The sequence below is a fragment of the Zeus faber genome (assembly GCF_960531495.2).
Source record: "Zeus faber genome assembly, chromosome: 2".
Taxonomy (NCBI): domain Eukaryota; kingdom Metazoa; phylum Chordata; class Actinopteri; order Zeiformes; family Zeidae; genus Zeus; species Zeus faber.
This window is the reverse complement of record NC_137189.1, coordinates 31,558,438-31,580,069: the sequence shown is the minus strand read 5'-3', so window position 1 is coordinate 31,580,069 and position 21,632 is coordinate 31,558,438. Positions and strand designations below refer to the sequence as shown.

General features: G+C 44.3%; 1 protein-coding gene across 1 annotated transcript; it reads left to right on the top strand.

The window, feature by feature from the left end:
* Window positions 1-1,137: 1,137 nt before the first annotated feature.
* LOC307247737 (uncharacterized protein) lies at window positions 1,138-6,159 on the top strand (the record flags this gene model as incomplete). Its single annotated transcript, XM_080023860.1, is given in 3 exon segments — window positions 1,138-2,157; window positions 2,159-2,195; window positions 6,113-6,159. Coding segments are annotated over 3 exon segments (1,104 nt in total).
* Window positions 6,160-21,632: the final 15,473 nt, after the last annotated feature.

Here is a 21,632-nt window from a genome sequence, read left to right as displayed (position 1 = left end):
AAATAAATAAATCTGAAAATGTGGTCATACACAAGAACTAATCAAGTAAGGGTAGCAGTGAACCAGAAAGCTGAAGCTACGGTGATTTAAAAAAAAATGGTAATGTACAATAAACCTAAGGACAAAACATGAAATATAAACCCATAAAAATTGACAAAAATCAATAGAAAAATAAACTTAAAAAATGAAACAGTTAATAGAATGACATTAAAATATCAGATATCAGAACAAAATATCAAAATAACTTGCATTTCTTGTGAAATGTAATTTTTACAAAGTAATGGCTCTTAGTTGGTGTCACCATGGTGACAAATGACCATCACATGCTGCTTAATTTATGACTGTGGCTGTGTGTGCACGACTGACTCTGCCTCACTGCAGGTGACCAAGTACCCCAAGAAGAGACTTGTGTTCTTACAAAGTATTATCTCCCCAGTTTGTCGTTGTGTCTTTGTTAAAATGCATGCTGAGATATCTGGGTCACCCACCAATGCATCCTCCATATGTTGAATTGAGTGAGTTCACATCCTGATGGTTTCATGTTCTTGGTTTAAAGTGAACTTCGCTTTGGAGCAGAACTTGGGCCGCGATAAAAAGGCCGCCAAGCAGATCTCTGAAAACACAAGTAGGCAGAAGATAAATGGCCTTTTCAGGGATCATGTTGCATTCTGATGTCTTAACCAAAAGCAATGACATGGCTCGGGGTGTGTTTGATCGCTTGAGTTGGCGAAGCGGAAGTGACTTGAGCAAAAGCTGTTTGCTTTGTTGCAAGCGATCCTGCGAGACGGAGCAGCTTGTGCTGCTTGTTTGGATAATGTTCGGTTAATTATAGACAAGACAGACATGTTTGACATTAATATTTACCATGTAGATCTCTACAAAGTAAAATACAGCTCAGGAAACCCCGAAGTCAAGATAGAATAAGAATTATTGTCGGCTGTTGTCATGCAAAGACTTGAGTTACTCGAGGCTCTAAAATGTTTGGAAGCTAAGTGAGGTTTGACTGGCTTCATGATTTAGGAAGTATTTAGGAAGACAGGAAGTATCAATCCAGGGTTTATATTTCACAGCAACATTTCAGAAAAGCAATGTAATCACCAAATTCTGTCTTTGGCTCTTTCAGAGAGTGGTGAAGCCATGAAGACGGTCTTGCTGCTGTTCCTCCTGGTGGCAGAGGTGTGGTCAAAATCTCATGGCAGCTCCTGGTGTGAGCCGGGCTGTGACTGCCAGGGGGAGCTGAAGTTCACCATCTGCTCCCCGGGGGTCTTCACCCACCTGCCAAGGTCCGTCCCCTCCAGCACGGAGCTGCTGGACGTCTCTGACAACCTCATCACCCTCATTCCCTGCCGCTCCTTGAGCTCAGTGCGCAAGCTGCGGGTTCTGCTCCTCCAGAGCAACAACATCAGCGTGGTGGAGGACGGCGCCTTCTCTCAGCTGGAGTTCCTCCAGAGGCTGGACCTGAGCTGGAACCGCATCACCAGCCTGAGTGAAGGCTTCTCTCTGGGCCTGGGGTCCCTGCGCGAGCTGCAGCTGGCACACAATGGGATCCAAACCCTGGACAGCAAGAGCTTCTTCCACCTGGACGGCCTCCAGAGGCTAAACCTGACCGGGAACCCTGTGCACTCCGTCCAGCTCAGGACCTTTGCCTCCATGAGCACCCTGAGGCAGCTGCACCTGGGCAACAACCAGCTGACGTCCCTCGACAATGGGATGTTCTCCATGCTGCGCTCCCTGGAGGTGCTGAACCTGAAGGGGAACCACATCAGCAACACTGAGCTGGGCGTCTTCAAGCCCCTCACCAGCCTGGCTCTCCTCAACCTGGCCCACAACCAGCTGACCACCATCCGCTTCAAAACCTTCCTTAGCCTCCACACCTACAGCACCCACATCCTGCTGGAGGGAAACCCCTGGAACTGTGACTGCGACCTGCAGAGGGTGTTCCGAAAGCTGCGCAGCGTCCAGAGACTCTTCCTGGACGACTACTACAACCTAAGCTGCCAGGCCCCGCCCGTCCTGGAAAACTACCGGCTGATGGACGTCGACACGGAGCTGTGCATCGCCGAGACGGTCACCGTGCTCATCATCACCGCCACTGTGGTGATCACCGTGCTGGGGGCCCTGGTGATGGCCGAGAGGAAGAGGAAGAAGAAGAAGAGAGGGAAACACTGGACGCAGCAGGGAGACGTGTCGGACGAGTCGGACCACAACTGACATCTCACCCGCTTACTCTCTGTTGCTCACTGTCATGCCTCTCTCTCCCTCACACACTATTTCCATCAGTATATTCATCTCAAATATTGCCAATGCATCAGCTTTTGTAGCCAACTGCCTTTCTTTCTACCTCAGACTTTCCATCTGTTTATATGTCTGTGTTCCTGTCTGGCTAGTCTTTTGTTTCATTGCAATGATTGGGATTCAACATTGTGAGACTGAAATGGTGGACCAATATTGAACTCTCTACCATGTTGCCCAGTGAGTTCCCTGAGCCCTTGTTGCTTTAAATTATACCAACGTCCGGTTGCCAGGTAACATCTAATCCAGTTTTTAACCTGTGGTCCCTGTTGCCGTCTGTTGTCGTGCTGCTTCACACATAATATGACAAACAACAAGTACAAACTGGAAGTCTTTTCATTCCTGTGTAGAGCCAGGTTCCGTACGCAAAAAAAGCTATGATGTTCTGTAGTGCTGATCAAGGCTCGATAAAAAGGGAGTATCAAACTCTCGCTCATGGAAAACGATGAATGTCCAGCTGAGCAAACTACTCGCTGTTGTTCTGGAAAAAAAATGAGCTCTCCCATTTTCCCCGAAATATTTTGCGAGGCAAAACTCAATTCACCCGACAGCCACTAAGAGGGGAGGATCTGACTGTCGGATGCGGAGACGCGTTAAGTGTGAATCGAGCGGTAGGGTGCAGAGTATATCACCAGCGTTGCTCAGGACACAAACTCATGACAGTATTGTTTTCTAACTTTTCTTGAAGCCGTTTCATACCGAGTGAGAATCTCGGCCGAGATTATTTGCATGAAACTAAATTGGCTCTAATGGAAACGGGAAACGTTCACAGCGGCCTGCGACAAGAAAACATACCAGCTGTCAGTCAGTTTACCTTTTGCAGAATTCCATCTGGACCAATGAAAACTTCTACTTTGAATGTCACAATTTAAAACATTGTCCCAGGTCCCAACCGTAATAAAGTATTGAAGCTAATTTATAGCCAATGTTGTGGAAGAGATTATTATTATTATTATTATTATTATTATTATTATTATTATTATTATTATTATTATTATTATTATACGGCTCTGTGGAGGAAATGACACATATCTCTCGGTATACTACTGTTCTTATTGTGTTGAAATAAAAGTAGCTGTAGTTATTTTGAGAAAGCAACTACACAAATAACATATTTTGTCTTTTGTTGTGTGACTGTGGAAAGTGAAGATTCGATGTTGGAATTCTAAAAAGTGTTTTTTTTCTCCCGCACTCATTGCATTGATCACATCGTCCGGAGGGTTTTTTTGTTTTTTTTGAGGCTGCAAATAGTCTCTTGTCACGAAACTGGACCACTACAATGCTTAACATGGGGAAAATTCAGACACAGAAAGTGTCGCACTGCTTGTAGCCTGTGGTTTGAGCAGCTGGAAATCATGATTGGACTCTGAATTTACAACTGACATTATTCGCAGAGTTTGAGTAAACAATATCATGTATCAATATCCAGTGAGATGAAAAAAAAAAAGAAGCAGAATTACTTATTCAGAACTTTTTTCTCATGCATGGTTTTATGATGTCCAATAAAAAACAATTCCCTCGCTTTCTAAAAATCTATGTAAAAAATATTAAAGGGATTTTCCACCACTAGTGTGATTGAACTCAATTAACGGACAAAAAACAAAAAGGAAAGAAGTACTGCAGGAATCCAGTGTATGAGTAGCGGTTGAGCTATATATCTGTTCTCCCCGAGCTCCTGGCTGTCTCCTAGACTCCTAATTATTGGAAAGGCTCTGAATGGCGGAAAGTGCTTTATTATTTAGGGATTTATTTAATTTTCTAATGTTGTATTAATATTTTTTAAATTCGGTTTATTCATTAAGGAAAAATCAAAAATCTTAACTGATTTCAGACAGAGAAAGTTAGAAGAACCTCTCCAACTCCGACCTTATAATTCCAAGATGGCTGCTCGAACAAACATGAACAATAAGACAAAGCTGGAGTAATAGTTGTGATGTTAACAAAGTTTTTTTTTAATTTTTTATTAAGTCTCTTTGGACGTGAACACGTTCGTGGACGCCCAGAGGAGCACTCCGTATTCGTTCTGTAGCTGTCTGTATTCCCGAAAGAGCAAGCACAACAAAGGAGGCGTCCGTCTTGGTTTTTCCGACTTGTTGTACTGGAAGATAATCAGGTAAATGGGACGAACCATTTTACCCCTTGACCCTTGAACGCCATCAAACCTAGCAGTGCATTGTGGGCCTTTATGGAGTATCGCAATTTCCAATGGTGTTAATGATGTTAATTCTTCATAACGGTGAGTATGATTGATATTTCTTGTATGCCTTTCTAAATATGTAGGATTACGTTTTCTGTAAGTCTCAAACTCTCACACTGGTTTCATGGACATGACCATGAGTTCAATGTTCTTCAGTGGTCTTCACGGTCACCGGATCGGAATCGAATACAACACCTTCGGGATGTGATTTGACGGGGGATTCGCAGCATGAACGTACAGCTGACATATCTGCAGGAATTGTTCGATGCAATCATGTCAACATGGACCAGAATCTCAAAGGGATGTTTACAACATCTTGTGGCCAAGAGGAATTGAGGCTGTTGTGAGAGCAAACGGAGGCCCTACCCAGTATTAGTGGAGTGTTCCTCATTAAATTCTGAGTGAGTCTATATGCTGTTGGTGGAAATTTGAAATTGGACAGGGATGCGAATCCAGACGGCGATGGCGTCAACTGTGACAACGGTCATTAACAGACGGCGGCCATTATTCAGAAAATAACTGACCGCTGATTGCCACTATTGACAAGCATAATCGAGTATTCCACAGAACCGTGTGATAATATATTATGTCATGAGATAATAAGTGGGTGAAGAAAGAGTTTATTCCCGTTTGTACTGTAGTGTAGACTCACTGACTCAATGACTAGAACGTCAATTATATTTACTGCAAACCAATGATTCTCCTGTTGCCAGATAGTACGTTTATAGAGTTTGATAGGATACGTTCATAGTTTAGAGTTCCTTATACTGATTTGATATTGAAGTTGGAATGAGTGTTACGTTTAGTTTATTGCTATTATTATTGGTTGTTCTATGTCATGAATGAGGACTATATTGTAATGCTGGGAGTTGTTATTTCTGTTAGTAATTGATGTATCTCTCTCTGTTTACAAGCGCGCACACACACACACACACACACACACACACACACACACAAAACCCTCCAGTTTCTCTCTGACTATACCGGTGTGTGTGTGTGTGTGTGTGTGTGTGTGTGTGTGTGTGTGTGTGTGTGTGTGTGTGTGTGTGTGTGTGTGTGATCCTGCACGTATGGTCCTGCATTCGATGAAAGTGGACTAAAGGAGACAGTGCACAAGCGTAATGCTGCTTTCCATTGAAGGTGGAGCTCTGAAAAAAAAAAAAAATCAGCCTCCAACTTGGACAAGTGCAAAGGAACCGTTGTTTAAATTGAGATTCCAACAAGTTCAAACAGATTGATCACTCCTCCGCGATACACGGAGGAGTGAACGCCACAGCACTCCCCTCCAGTCCATGTGCACAAACCCTTTCATCGTCCAGTTCCACCTCCACTCACCACTGGGGCCAGGGACACATTCATTTGACAGGATGCACTCCAAAGATGTTTTCGTAACCTCCAAACTTTTGGTAAAACTTGGCAGCATTGCACATATACAAATGAGATACAAGCCACAGAATTAGTTTGACCTTTGACAGTATTGATGCAACAAAAAAAAAAAAAAGAAAAAGAAAAGAAAAAGAATGAGATTTGGCGGCGTTGGAGCGGTCGTGCAGCTGACTGTTCGTATTTGTTTTCTTTTAACTCTGAAGGCGTTTTTATTGTTGAATCCCTCCATGCTGTCAGCCAAGCAGCTGTTCATCCGAAAGAGGAATATCTCCAGAGAGATCTGACGGAAAGAAAGACACATGTTGCGGCAACACTCCCAGCACAGCTTATGTCCTGGACATGTATCTGTTTATTGGGGTTTGTGCCTCCATCCACTCGGAAGGCTTCCAGTAGCAGTTACCCTACTGATTCAGGCTTAACACCATTAATCACACTCCCTAAAAAAAATAATTAAAAAAAACCACATTTGCACCTCCAATATTGAGAGATGTGCAATAGTTTTTTGGGGGTTTTTTTTCAACAGAAGCCCGGAATGCCAAACACAACAAAGGAAAAACAAGTATAAACGGCACATTTCTACACGTCACTAAGTTTTTTAAGTAAAATAAACTGTCATGTCTAAACAATAAACACATTTATTAGGACGTTTATAATAAACTATAACACAGTACAGGTCTTCATGAATAGTTTTTTAAAAATCTTGAACACATTATCAAGCTACATGATGTCGGTGTTTTGCTCGACCGTAAGAATGGTCCACGCCGTTCACAACCTGGTGTCCGCGGCCCCCTGCCGGTCCGTACAGGAATTGCAGCAGGGCCGCAACGAAACATACTTTTTAATCTGCTGTTTTTCCGATGTTTTGTTTTGACATAACAAACAAAAAAAAAATCACACTCAATAATTTATATATATATATATATATATATATATATATATATATATATATATATATATATATATATATATATATATATATATATGTGTGTTTTGTATCATATATCATGTATTAGATATATTTTACGTTACGTGGCACCTAACAAACCCGCCACTTGGGGGCAGTACTGCATTGACCTGACTCATTTATAGACCATTTAATGGACTCTTACCTGTGAGAGAGAGAGAGAGAGAGTGTGTGTGTGTGTGTGTGTGTGTGTGTGTGTGTGTGTGTGTGTGTGTGTGTGTGTGTGTGTGTGTGTGTGTGTGTGTGTGTGTGTGTGTGTGCGCGCGCGTGTGTGTGTGTGTGTGTGTGTGTGTGTGTGTGTGTGTGTGCGGAGGGTTATTGAGGTCGCGGTGGGCCTGCTGCTGATGGGAGTGTGTAGGAGGACAGTAATGGGCTTCTTTAGAATCTAGACAAGTAAAAAAAGAAGCTCGTCTTGGCAAGCTCTGTCCGTCTGATATCAGCGGAGAAAAATCAGCCGCCTGTGCTTTGTAAGGCGATAAATAATTATCAGCATAATTGTCTTGTTGTCCTTCAAGGCATCGTGGCCATCAGTGCGGTTTAATGAGATAGTTTTGAATTTAATTGAATGACTGCGAGCCTTTTCATTCCATTGTTACCATCTGAGTGGTGGTAAAAAAAGAAAAATACATAAAAACACCAGATACTGTATTCTCTACCAATTAGAGGGCACTTTAAATTGAGTAAGAATTACAATGCATAATTAACTAGGCATCCAACACCTTGCCCAGAGGCACAAAGAATGGGAATAATAACAGAGAAATAGAAAGACCTCCTGTCAATCACCAGAGTTTCGGCTTTCAGAGGAATAATAAAACAAAAAACTTGCTGAAGGCTGCTGTCTCTGCATGCCACCATGAGACCTGCCCAGCTACACTGGTCTGCACCAGTACACTGACTCACATGTCACCATGATATTGATACGTTCCATTTAATATTTAAGACATGGAATTTTTATATGATTATATAAATATTAGCACAATTATTTTGTTGAAAAGATGCCATATTTGATTATTTTTTGTTTTAGCAGGTACCATTTGAGAAACTACCATTCAATGTATTTGTGTTTTGCATGTGCTCCTCTATATGCAAATGGTTGAAAATGGAATTCTGTAATACACCCAGCATAGACTGTTTTATAGATTGCCACTTTAAGGTAAATTGACCCACTTATTTTTAATGGTATGTAATTGCCACCAATGGTTAAATGCTTATAAATGGTAAAAATAAAAAGAGGTTGAAAGTGCTCGCAAATGGATTTCTCATTTCTCTGACCTCCAGTCCAGATGATCAGTCCCTAATTTGATTCTCTCTGTTCTGGATATGTTGGGATGAGCTGTCACCAACATTTATTTGAGATTATTATTAAGTTAAAATGAAGTTTTAGTTCAGATTTGTGTTTTATATACTGTATATACAGTATACTATATGTTATTACTATATGTGATATTTATTTGTGTGGCAGTTTCGCCTGCGACCCGCCACCCAAGTAGCGTTTTGAGGGACCAGGGACACAGAAGACGGGGTTGTAGCAACAGTTTATTGGAGAGAGTGGTCTAGTTGGGATAAACCCAGGAGCAGATGGACATGTGTCATGACAAGGGCTCCTCTCCTGAGTGTGTGTGTGGATGGGGGTTTTACCTGTTGCTTGTTAGACCAACCAACGATCAACAGGTATGCAGCCACTCTGATCCTGGGTCCCCAATGACCTAGACCCAGGACATGTGTCGCTGCTCAAACCAAACCATCCCCACGTCACAATTTGTTTATTTGTTTATTTATTTATTTCTATTACAATTTTTGATGAAGTTATATAATTTTGAAATCAAATAAAAATCATGTTCAAATAGTTAAGGATTATTTAAAGCTTTTTTTTTTAATCCCTCGGTCTGCCCCCTCCCTCTCAGTCTCCCAGCAGCTCACAAATTTGAGTTGAGGTTAACAAAGATAAAATAAATCCCAGAACAACTAAAATGTTGAATGTCAAACAACAAGAATAAATGCAATGAATGGAGTTCACAGCTGTGGTTCTGGGGGCTTCTGGACAACCTGCAGTGACCACTTATGTCTGAGCATCAACACAGCATCGGTGCTTTTATGATTTGGAGTCATATGTTTAACTTTTCTGCTCTACATTAGCCACTCGCCCTAACCCTGGGAGCATAACTCCAAATCCAGGGAACAGAACCTCTAATCCAGAGAATAGAACCTCTAATTGAGGGAACAGAACCTCTAATCCAGAGAATAGAAGCTTTAATCCAGGGAACAGACCCTCTTGATCCAGGGAATAGAAGCTCTAATCAAAAAATAGAACCTCTAATTCAGGTAATATAAAACCCAAACCAGGGGGTAGAACCTCTAATCCAGGTAATATAACATCTAAACCAAGGGATAGAACCTCTAATTCTGACAACAGAATCTCAAAATCAACTAATAGAATGCCTAACTCTGGTAACTCCTAACCCTGGAATAGAACCCATAACTCCCTTACTCAGGGAATAGGACCCCTAACTGGGAAAAGAATGGTTAATTATATGATTAGAGCCCTTTACTCCGCGGATAAAAGAAATAAAACTGCCAATAGAATCCTATATTCGGGGACTACTGAACCTTGACACAACTTTAAACGCATACACACCTCCTGGCTGCTTTTCAGTGCATACATTCTCCGTTTATACGCTAAATTGCAATTCTCTGCTGAGTCCGGCTCTGTTCTTCAGGAAGTCCTGCTTTGCCTGTTGGAGTGCAGAGACGGCGTCCGTGGGAGACGGTGACAATAGAGAGACTTTGTCCTGCCCTCCATCAATCGCTCCTCACATGCCACCCACCGGCCGGGCTCTCCGTGGGCTCCTGTAGACCCCGGGCCCCTCCTGCAGGGGAGGGAGAGAGAGAGAGCAAGAGAGAGAGAGAGAGAGAGAGAGAGCGAGAGAGAGAAACAGAGAGAGAGAGAGACAGAGTGAGAGAGATGGGCCCACGACATACAGAAGACCCACATATAGTCATCCAAATGATCTTTCCTTAATTTGTGTTTGTGGTTGGTGATCTGCTTAACCTGCTCGACAACTATATATAGTTGACCCCCCCTACTTTGCAAAGATAAGCGATGACAATTTCTGGTGTGAATTGAGGCCACGATATGTCAAGTGCCTCTGGTGGCAGTTTCCAGAACAACAACCCCGCCCCCACACCAATGCAAGTGAATGGCGGACAGGAAAGCTAAAAGTTCTAAACACAGATTTAATAAAAAGGGTTCTATGTGATTTAACCACGTTCCCTCCGTGTTAATATCCCTCCTTATATCCATTCATTTGTCATTGACAGCTTACAGGGCTGCAGGCGGGGCAGCAGAGAGGCGCACGGCTGCACACTCCGGGTTACTACGGAAACGCAGGACCGCGTTCCCTTCCGGTCCTTTCCGGGTGAGGTTTTCAATTATCTTCCACCGCGCAACCGCGAGCGAGGTGGCCGCCATGTTTTTGGCTTCAAAACAAGCTCTGAGTGAGTGAATGGGGTCGTGCCGTCTCGTTCTCACACAGTCGACGGACCGGGGCTTTATTCGGACAGAATAAGATTCAGCATTCCAAAAAAAAAAAAGGGGGGGGTTTGATTCCTAGATGCATAAGTAGATAGGCGGATTGATGGTCTTTTTTTTTTTTTCTACAGCACCAAAGATATATTCATGACTTCCCCTTAAACAGTGCCAGCCTAGGCCTTGCTATGCTCATTTGAACATAATAATTGACGTCCAATTGTTTGTTTGTCTTGTTTGTGTTAGTTGTTAGTTTAACATGCGGCGCTGCATTGGATGGGGTTTGGGTGGGTGCTGTGAGCGCTGTGGGTCTGTGCATGTGCGTATGTGCCCGTGGTGTGAAGTTTGAGCATGTTTTTTTTTTTTTTTTTTTTTTTTTCCTTCTTCTTCTTTATTTTCTAATTGAGTCAGAGACTTTGGATGCCAGCGTTCGGCGTGGGAGTGGGGAGTTGGGGGGAGGCGGGGTGGTGGTGGTGGGGGGGGGGGGGTGATGTCGGGGTGGGGTGGGTTGGTGGGGCGGGGGGGACTTATCCTAAGCCGCTGTTGTTTTTCATGCCTGCTGGCTCCAGATCAAAAACTTAACAGCAATAGCCATGCAAAAATGTGTGGCTTCACTTCAAAGCCAACCTCAACTTTTTACTCCACGCACTCCTGCAGCTCACATCACATTGTTTCAGCATTTTTCTGGCAGATTCTCCTCCTCCTCCTCCTCTTCTTCCTCCTCCTCCCCCTCCTCCTCCTGGTTGTCTGGGTTGTCTCTCTCTCTCTCTCTCTCTCTCTCTCTCTCTTTATTTTTTATTTTTTTGCTTTCTTTGTTTTTCCAGCGTGGGGAAGCTGCACGGTCACTTCAACCTCGAATGTCAAAGTTTATCCGTTGATCAACGGGCTCTGGGACATTTCCGCTAAATGACCAAAAGCTCTGTGCACTTCGCCGATGACGGATGAAGAAAGAACTTACATTAGAGTGAGCCCCCCCCCCCCGCCCACCCACACACACACACACACACACCCCCCTCCAGTTTCTCTCTGACTGTACCGGGGTGTGTGTTGTATTTCCCCAACCTTTGAACACAGACACTGTGTGGAAATGTGTTATTCAAGTAGAATTACTTTTAAATGCCAAATATTGCATCTGATTGCAAGTGAAATCATTACCCAAATGAGTAGAAGGCACTGTAGTCACCCGACTTTATTATTTACTTTTAAAACCGTGATATCACTTTCTTCACATGCACTTTACTGCACATATCTGAATATACAAATAGCCTATCCCATATCCATAACCCTATTCCCTTCTATTTTGTACCCCCACTTTGTATTATCTTTTTGAGTCTTATTTTATTTTATTTATATTATTCTTTTCACTAACTGCATTGTGTTTTGGGAATCAATTGTGCATAATCTCCGGGTGCGTTGCAAAGACATTTCACTGCATATATGTATGACCGTACGTATCTGTATGTGACAAATTTTGAATCTTGAATATCAACATTCAAAATTAAAGAAACTCTGTGACATACAGAATTGTGAAAAAGTGAGATTTCTAATGAAATAAAACATTGGTCATAGTGATTGCTTGGAGATGAAATAAAGTTAAAATAACAGCGAAAGCAGAAGATGGACGCAGCTCAGCCAATTTCCACAATATCACTATGTTTTTGCCTTAATTTCCCCTGGGATTAATAAAGTCTTATCTCATCGAGCGTGACCGTAGACCCACCCGAGGTTGGAGGACATTGGCAAGACGTACACTCATTTGAACATTATCTCTTTGCTACACATGTCAAAACGTAGAAAAATGGTTATTTCATGTGAAACTGATGACTAACTGGCAGAAGTATCCACTGCAAGAACGTAATTAAATCAAAAAAGTGATTATTTTACTGTGATACAGCTTTTTAAAGAAGAACAAGAAATCAATAACAAGAAATCCCAGAGCAGATCTCATCTCAGATCACGGTATTGATATTTTATGGATGTCCCTGTGAAGAATGTTCAGAACTACAGTTCTCCCAAACGTGAGTGAATACAGCACATGTCCACTCATTCAAGTGTTGAAGTTAAATGACTGTGCAAATGTTCTTGTGACAGGGTTCTTACCAGGCCCTTGAGGTGGGGAGGTACTGGAATAACTTGAAAATAGCCCCTTTTGTGCTGAAGTGCTTGAAAGGTCCTTGAATAAAATGCGATCATTGAAAACCTCTGATATTCCCCCTGTTTTTTTTTTATTCAAATGGTAGTGCACATTTTCCAGAATACCTTTTACGACACAGATGAGGCCCGGGAAATATACATTTAATCCAGCAGGTTGGAAACAGTCACTTAGTGACTGTAGATGACAATGAGATTAATAAACTGTGTGTGTATATATATATATATATATATAATAGACAATGAGATTAAGCTTATATTATAATTTAATTAATAAAGATCACATTGAAAATGTATTATACTTGTTGAGCGTGAAGTCCTTCAGAATGAAAAAAAATAATGCTTAAAGTACTTGAAAGTCCTTGAATTTCATTTTGCGATGCCAGAATGACCCCTGTTGTAAGAAATGTGGTTCTTGATTTAGACGACAAACTGACATCTGAACATTGCAGCTCAAGGATTTGTTGATTAGACTGTGCAATCAACATTCATTTCATAATGACAGGTTAAAGCAAAAAAGTTGTGTATTTCCACTTTGACATGTCAAAAAGTACAGCAGACACACGTCTTCTTATTTACATATCAGCCATTACCACGGTGTGATTTACCGCATCTGGGTCTGGTTAGTTTCGAGCGAGAAGCAGAGCTAATAAGAAGAAATCTATCTAACGTTTTTCTCCGCCGGGCGTCTGGATTTTCTACCCTGGCAAATTGGAGGCAGTCGGCCCCCAAAGCCGCTCGGCGATCTGCAATTTGCTGTAAAGTTTCACACAGCCTCATAAGCTCTGCAGAAAGGCTGCAGTCTCCGCCTCCTCACAAACTCCCACACACATCCCTGCCCAAAACGCCCACGCCAGGAGCAGGCATGCACTCACACATGCATGCAAGCGCGCGCGCACGCACGCACACACACTCACACACACGCACACACACACACACACAGACACACACACACACACACAAGCATACACACACATGCGGTGCGCCCCTATACACACTCCCCACCCACGCAGTCACACACATGTACAGTCAGCCATAAGCTGCTCACATAATCCCACACTTTCTCAACAGACACAAAGTAGGATTCTGCTCGGCGGAGGGAAACTGCGAACAGCCAGCTCTCAAACCCTGCAAATTCACACACACACACACACCATACTCACACACACACACACATACACACACACACACACACACACACACACACACACACACACACACACACACGCAACACGCCCTCACAAACAGCCAAGTGGGCTTGCTCATGCACGCGGTAACTGCCGGCGACAAACATCTCTGGCTCCACACCGCATGCCAACATCGGGACCCTGTCTGTCAGCGCTCCCGTCGTGCGTTGTTCTCGAGACCAACCTGTTCTGTTTAAATCTCAAATAATTTCAACTTGACCCCCCACAGCCCACACCCCTTCCACTTTGATATGCACCAAGTTGCTCGGACGTCTTGAAGGGATTTTGAAACACCGGTTGAGTAAATCAGGTTGTTGTTCACGCCTGTCGAGAACTTCCCGACGCCCCAGAGCAGTGGCTCAGCCCTGCTGGGTGGAGGCGACGGCTGGCGGAATAACACACTTCAAACTCCGAGGGAGGGAGGGAGGGAGGGGAGGTGGATTGCACTATAAATCTATAAATAATAGATGAATGTACGGAAGCTGTGCGTGTCTTTATTTGATGATAAAGGAATTCTGGTTAAATGAGAATTTGCCACGGCTTGGGAACTGGATTGGAAATAGGTGAAGAGGTGTCTATTGTGTGTCTTCTGGCCATCAAGGGATGAGATTAAACTGTGAGTGTTTCTGAAATGGAAGTCATTTTCTTCCTCCTATTTGGGGTAATGGCGTAGGGGGAAGGGGGGGGGAAGGGGATAGATAGAGATGGATAGATGGGTAGAAAGAAATGGAGAGAGTCCCCGAAATGCTCCAAGTCTCCATTATTTACCTCTCAAGTGAAGTCTGTCTTCCGTCCACATGAGACTCTGTCCCTGCGAACCTCATTCAGACACGGCCGCTGTTAATTTTTTTTTCCGCCTCCTTTATTCTTCCGTTTCTCCTTCCTTCCCGGGGAGGCGCTGGGATAAGCGACCCTCCTTGTTGAGCAGAAGAAGAGTGAGGCAGTGGGTTTGCAGGCAAGGGAGGGGAGGGGGGCAGCGTGGGCGTTCTGACAGGGCAAGGGGCTGACAGGCACCAGGCGTGGGAGTAGCATTGAAATGTGTTTCTACTTGGGAGGAGGCCTGGGTGAGGTGGAGGGGTGGGGTTGAAGGAGGGTGGGGGTGCAGGTGGCAGCTCTGAGTGGCTCGTAAAGAGGCCCCGGTTGACAAAGTGCCTCATGGCAAATTCGGGGAGATGGTCGCCTGGAAAGTCGGCAAGATGGTGATGTTCAAGCCAAAGCTACATCTGGTGTCCTCGCGAATGGGCGACACAAAACGTCCAAAGGACAAAACTGAGCCGCTAACTGTTTCAAAATGATGGCCGTTCTTCTTGTGATTTCAAGACCTTTTTCCAGTCTGAGAAATGCGCAAAGCTTTTCAGTTCTAAAACGGACTCTTGTAAAAAGTTAGGGCTTGTGGAGAGGACTCTAAAGTCTCCAAAGATTTAAAATCCATTAAATACAGGAGATAATTAGGACAGATGAAATGTTATGACGACCAATGATGACACGTTTAGCAAGGTGCATTAAAGTCTAAATAAATGTATGTATATCAATTTTGTAAAAACACACTAGTGGTAAATAGAACATGTTGATTAGTATATTATTATATATAGTTTAAAAATAAATAACAAAATCAAAAAATGTATTAAACAACAAAATTCCCGCTACCTGCGTCAGAGATTTGTTGCTTCAATTCTAAAATATCTGCTCCGCAGTACTGGCATGTTTTTTTTTGCATTCATGTGGACGCACATCCAATGCGTTCCCGCGCTTCTTTTTTACTTTGCGAAGTGATCCCCACTCCAACTTTGGTTGCAATAAAGTCTTTCCTTTTACAAACATTGAAATATTGTACCTAATTTCACACAGAACATACATATTGTCTGTATATTCGTATGAATTGTCAGAAAATACATATAAATATATATTATCACATTGTTGGTATTTGTTCCCGCAGACTCTTCAGAGTCTGTATGACAAGACTTAACACAGTGATAAGATAAGACCTGAATTACATTTTAAAACGTAATGAACTGACTCCACCCACTACCCAAATTTGAAAAATAAATAACTAACTGAATAAATAAATAAATAAAATAAAAAAAGGGGGGGGGGGGTTTGTGTCTCTTAATCTGTGATATATATAAGACATATAAGACATATGACATATAAGATGAGTAAGATAACAATTTTATAATTTTATAATAATATGAACATTTCATTCATCGGTTGTCGGTGTAATGAAATTCTAATGCACTCCCCTCCCTTTCTTTGAGACAATTAAATGTAAACTTTCAGCAATGCAGGAGCTGAAGACATTAGGATTAACATTTTCCCTTCAAACATTTTTTAAATAAAATAAAAAAAAATGGGGCTTGTCAGAATAGACCACATGTCCACCTACTTGACAGTGTGGGTGGACCCGCGCGCCTCATTTTAATCTGTTGATTCTGTGGTTATTGGGTGCAGGGTGCAGCTCTGAGCTAATATCCACACAGATATGGAACTGATCCGCTTTCTGCTCCTCAAAAATTGGTTTATTTCTGCTGCAAGGCTTACAGCCACGGGCTTGCATGAAGCACAAGGCCTTGTCTGCACACTCACACATACACACACGTACACACACACACACACACACACACGCGCACACACGCACACACACACACACACACACACACACACACACACACACACACACACACACACACACACACACACACACACACACACACACACTTTCCCACACGTGCACAGCCAGACATGGATTAGATGGCGCAGGTGGGCGTGCTGGAATTTGAACCTACCTGCTCCACGGACATGTGTGGAAAACACATCACTGATATTTATTGGAAAAGCCGGTGTTCCGCTGAAGTGTGTGACCTATCAAATTAATCTACGGTAAAGATGTGCTCCTTTGCAAGTTTGGGGGGAAAAAAAGCAGTTTTAGGGGAGTGATCGTGTGTGAGTGATGCGTTATCTTACAGAAAACAGCAGAAAGTCAAGTTAAATACAGGTCCATGTATTCAGTATGCCAAAATAATGTTGAAAAAAAACATTCATCTTATGTTAAATACGGTAAATTGCCTGAAAAATTCAGATCAAACTCTCATCGGGAGCCTTTTGTTCCTCTCAACCATGTGCGCACAAAAACATTTGTGGAGTTCAACAGTTGTGGACTCAACGTGCGCAAAGCAGCTTCAGAATTAGGCGGGTCACACATTTCGGTGTAACACGGTGGCGCCCTTCTTCCTGAGCTGTTTCAGCAGCTCGGCTCGATCAGAGCTCCATAAAAAGATCTGGAAAACAGCGCCCTCCCTATACACACGCACACACACACACACACACACGCACGCACGCACGCACACATACACACACACACACACACTATCAGTAGATTTCTCATCAATGTGTTTAAATTGTACTTTTTTTATTGTGTTCCAGGGTGTTGGCACTCCCCAGGGTGCCACGCTGTTGGCGGGTGGCCTAATTCCCCAAAATAGCTCATTGATGGAGTAAGCCGTCAGTCAGCGAGGAGCTGTTGCGTGGAGATTTGAGGTTCTGCCTCCGGTCCTAATGAATTGATGCCTTTCTTTCCCTTCGTCTGCAGTGCTCCTTCTCCTTGCAAAGTTGAGTGCAAATATTCCTTTAAAACTTCACAGAAGCACGTTTTTGCGTGTTTCGCCCTGAGACAACCGCTTTACTTTTACTTTTTTTTAAGCAGTTGTTTAATGTTCCGTGTCTTACGAAACTTTGTCGTACCGCCTGGACACTAGCGATGCGATGGAGCCCTGCAGACTTATTAAAACGTTATATATTCCAGAAAACAGGCCAAAATCAAAACCAGGAGATCCGTCAGAGAAGGCAAACTTATCAGGTAGGGAACAGGCTGAAAGAATCATGATCCAGAACCGGGCTCTTCCTAAGCAGCGTCGAGAGACGTGGAAGGTGAAATGGACATGGAGAGACCGGGGTAGAGGCGGGAGAACAGCTGCTGTGTTGATGGGGAATCGCCCTACAAAGCGTGCGCCCAGCTTCCTGCACTCAACCTGGAGGGATAGGTCCTGTGTAGAGGGCCAGACCTTCTGTCCCAGAGTGTAGATGGTGGCCGGAGTGAGGCAACAGTTGGCTAATCTCTACATCTGGCCATTGGACTGGGGATGGAAACCCAAAGGGAGGCTGAAAAACTCAGTCCACGAATGAGAAGTGAATTGAGGCCCCCTATCAGAGACAATGTCTCTAGGGAGGCAATGCAGTCTAAACATTTGATTTAAGATGACTTCAGTCCTCTCCCTGGGCTGTTAGGCAGCGGAATAAAATTAGCAGCCTTGGAGAATCTATCTACCACAGTGTGGATAGTAGTGTTGCCTTCTGTTGCGGGGAGCCAGGTAACAAAGTCCAGAGAGACATGAGACTAACGACACCAGGGAATGGGCAGAGGCTGGAGGAGACCAGCTGGGGCTTGACGGGAGTGTCTGTTCTGCGAGCATACAGGACATGAGGCCACAAACTCCTGGGTGTCCCGATCCACGGATTCCTAACAGAAACTTTGTTGGAGAAGGGAGGGAGTCCTGGCTACCCCAGGATGGCAAACTAACTGGGGGGAGTGTCCCCACTGCAGAACATGAGAGCATCCATCGGCTGCCACAAAAAAGCGGTTATCAGGGCAAGTGCTGAGAGACGGGTGGTTGGAAGAATAGTCCTTTACCTTCTGCTATACCTCCTAGGTAACGAAACCAACTGTCCAGGATTGGGGCAGAATCTCCTCTGGCTGTGAAGGATGACCCTCAGATTGGTAGATGCAAGAAAGGGCATCAGGTTTGGTGTTCTTTGATCTTGGGTGGTATGAAAGAGAAAATTCAAATCAATTAAAAAAAACAGTGCCCACCTGGCCTGTCTGTGACTCAGCTGATTGGCTGACCGGATGTATTCAAGGTTCTTGTGGTCAGTCCAGATAATGAACGGTTGCTCCGCTCCCTCCAACCAGTGCCTCCACTCCTCCAATGCCCTCTTGAATGCCAACAGCTCAGCTTCCCCATGTCATAGTTAGCAGGGGATAACTTGTGAGAGGAGAAGGCACAGGGGTGACATTTATGGTCAGCAGCAGCTTTCTTGGAGATTACGGCCCCAATGCCTAAACCTGAGGCAGCCACCTCCACCACAAACTGACAGGAGGGGTCAGGCAGGTTTAGAATGGGTGAGGAGTGAACCTTTTCTTAAACGCACTGAAGGCCTTGTCTGCCGCAGGCGACCAGAGGAAAGGAGAACTTGGGGAGGTCAATGCAGTGAGTGGCACTGCCACTAGGCTATAGTTCGAGGTGAGCCTTCTGTTTCCATCTGCACGTTCCCCTCAAAAACCACCACTTCTCTGACTTTATGAACAGCTTGTTCTCCAGAACACACTTGACATGGCAGACGTGCTTCTATTCATATCTGGAGAATATAAAGACTATAAAGTCTCTGAGAACATCATATGCAATGGTCTGGAAGACTGAGAACAAAGGACAGGACCAGGTACTCATAATGCCCCTGCAGGAGTTCGAAAGCAGAAGATATGAGTGGCTACCTGTTATTCACCGTTATATTGTTCAGACCACGGTAGTCGATACAAGGTCATAGTGACTTTTCCTTCTTCCCCACAAAGAAGAAGCCAGCTCCGGCTGGAGATTATGAAGGTTGAATAATACCCGCTGCCAACGACTCTTGGACAGAGGTCTCCATAGCCTTTGTCTCTGGGATGGACAGGGAGTATAGTCCGCCCCTGGGGGGCATGGAACCAGGAAGAAGATCAACATTGCAGTCGTAAGGCGATGAGTTGGAAGCGAGGTGGCCCGAACCTTGTTGATCAGCTTCTTCAGCGGCGAGTACTTAGGAGTTAGCCCAGAGAGGTCAGGGAATTCTACGGGAGGAGAAATAGGGACAGGAGACAGAGCAGATCTGAGGTATACTGAATTGCAATATAAACTCCGCTGTAGAATGGATTCGCCATTCAATTTGTAGATTATTATGTGTCAGGAGCCAAGGGAAAAACCCACGATCCCCGGCAGTTGAGGAGGATGTATCAGGTGGAATATAAGCCACTCCTGATGGTTACCTGATATGCCAAGATGTACAGGAACAGTATGATGAGTGGTGTAGCAGAGAAGGTGACCATCGAGAGCTCTGGGGTCGATGGGTTTCGCCAGAAGGTCCCAGGGAATGCCCAGTTGCTATGCCAGGAGGGAGTCCAAAAAATTTGCATCAGCTCCAGAGTCAATGAGAACCAGCACCATGTGAGACGTCTCGGTCAATCCCAGCTGAGTAAGTACCAGAGGATGAGAGGGTCTTTTGGAGTGGATGGAATGGCTCACTAGCGCCCCCTGGTTGACTGGTGAGCCCCTCCTTTAACCGGACAGTTGGACACGTAAAGACCACCCTGACCAGCAGTTCTCCCTCTGGCGACACTGTCGTTCCACTGACAACAGCACGGCCCTGCTGAGTTGCATGGGCTCTGCCGAGTCGCTAGGAGTGCTTGAGGTTGGTACCAACAATGAAGGAGGAGGCAATGCTGGTGGTCAAGGAAGATCTTGGGAATGACTGGTCAGGAACCTCTTTTGCCTCTGCTTCAGGAGTCTTTTGATGCCGATGGCTGTGTATTATGAGAGTGTTCAGATCTGCCGGAGGAACCCAGGCCACCAGCTCATCCTTGTTGACATCATAGAGCCTGTTGTAAAAGGCATCAGCCAGTGTTGAGGAATTCCAATCAGTCTCTGCTGCAAGGGTATGGAACTCAATGGAATAGTCGATAATTGGTGGGCCCCCTGGACCCAGGCCACGAGCACCCTCACAGCTAGGTGTAGCATGGTCAAAAACCCTCCGGGAGCCATCAAAGAAGGCTATCACCAAAGAGCAGAGTCAGGAGCAGCTCAGTTCAGTGAGCTGCTTGACCATGAAAGCCCCTCATGACCTCTTAGTGGGAAACCTGAGGGGTTGTAGTTCAAAGGTCAATAAGCAGAGAGTAGGAAAGGAGCGGCAGGTACCTGGAGCTCTGGAGATGTGTTCGGGATAGGAGAGGTGAGGTTCTGGACTGGATACGGCACTAACAGGAGAACTGGTAGAAGATGCAACAGCCGTTGCCTGACTGACTAGAGTGAGCTGCTGGAGCCGGTCACAGAGAGCCGGCAAACGTTCGTCATGGCATACGGAGGATTCCTGGAGAGCCCCCGCAATGTTCATGAGTTGTTGCTCATGTTGGTGTAGAGCCAAAGGCCAAAGTCTCTGAGTCAGCTGGGTTAATCTTTGGATAGATTGTACTGGTATGCTCACTGACTCAGAATGGATGTGAACCCACAAGCACAACACCAAAACTATCAGGTAAGAAGTCAAAGTCCACAAGGTTTATTCCAGAAAACAGTCAGGGGTCAAAACCAGGAGATCAGACAGAGAAGGCAAACTTATCCGGCAGGGAACAGGCAGAGAATCAAGATCCAGGGAAACAGTCAGATGTTGGGACGGTAGGTACAGGAATCAGGTAGTAGTGCGGGAAAGCTCAGCGTAATGCAAAAGACAATCTGGCAAGGAACAAAGGGGAGTGGACTGATTTAAACAGAGGGACTGACAAGGGAATGAGCTGCAGGCGGGGGAAACCAGGTAAAGAAAAAGGAGTGACTGCCAGGCAAAGTGAAAAGATCTGAAAGGGCATGGGAGTTTAGTGACATGGCATGAAGAAACAACCAGATGAAAGCAAACCATGAAAACAAATGAGTGAACTGAATGAAACAAGTAAAAATACTGGGAGATAAGGGAGGATTCGTGACAATATGTCTCTATGTGTCAAAACAGCAGAAAATCGAGGCAACTCTTTTCAGATGGCTCTTGATATCAGATTTTTGATATATATTGATATATTGATATATTAAATTGATAATTCAAACCTGGTATGCCGTACTAATATCTGCATTTGTTACATCCCAA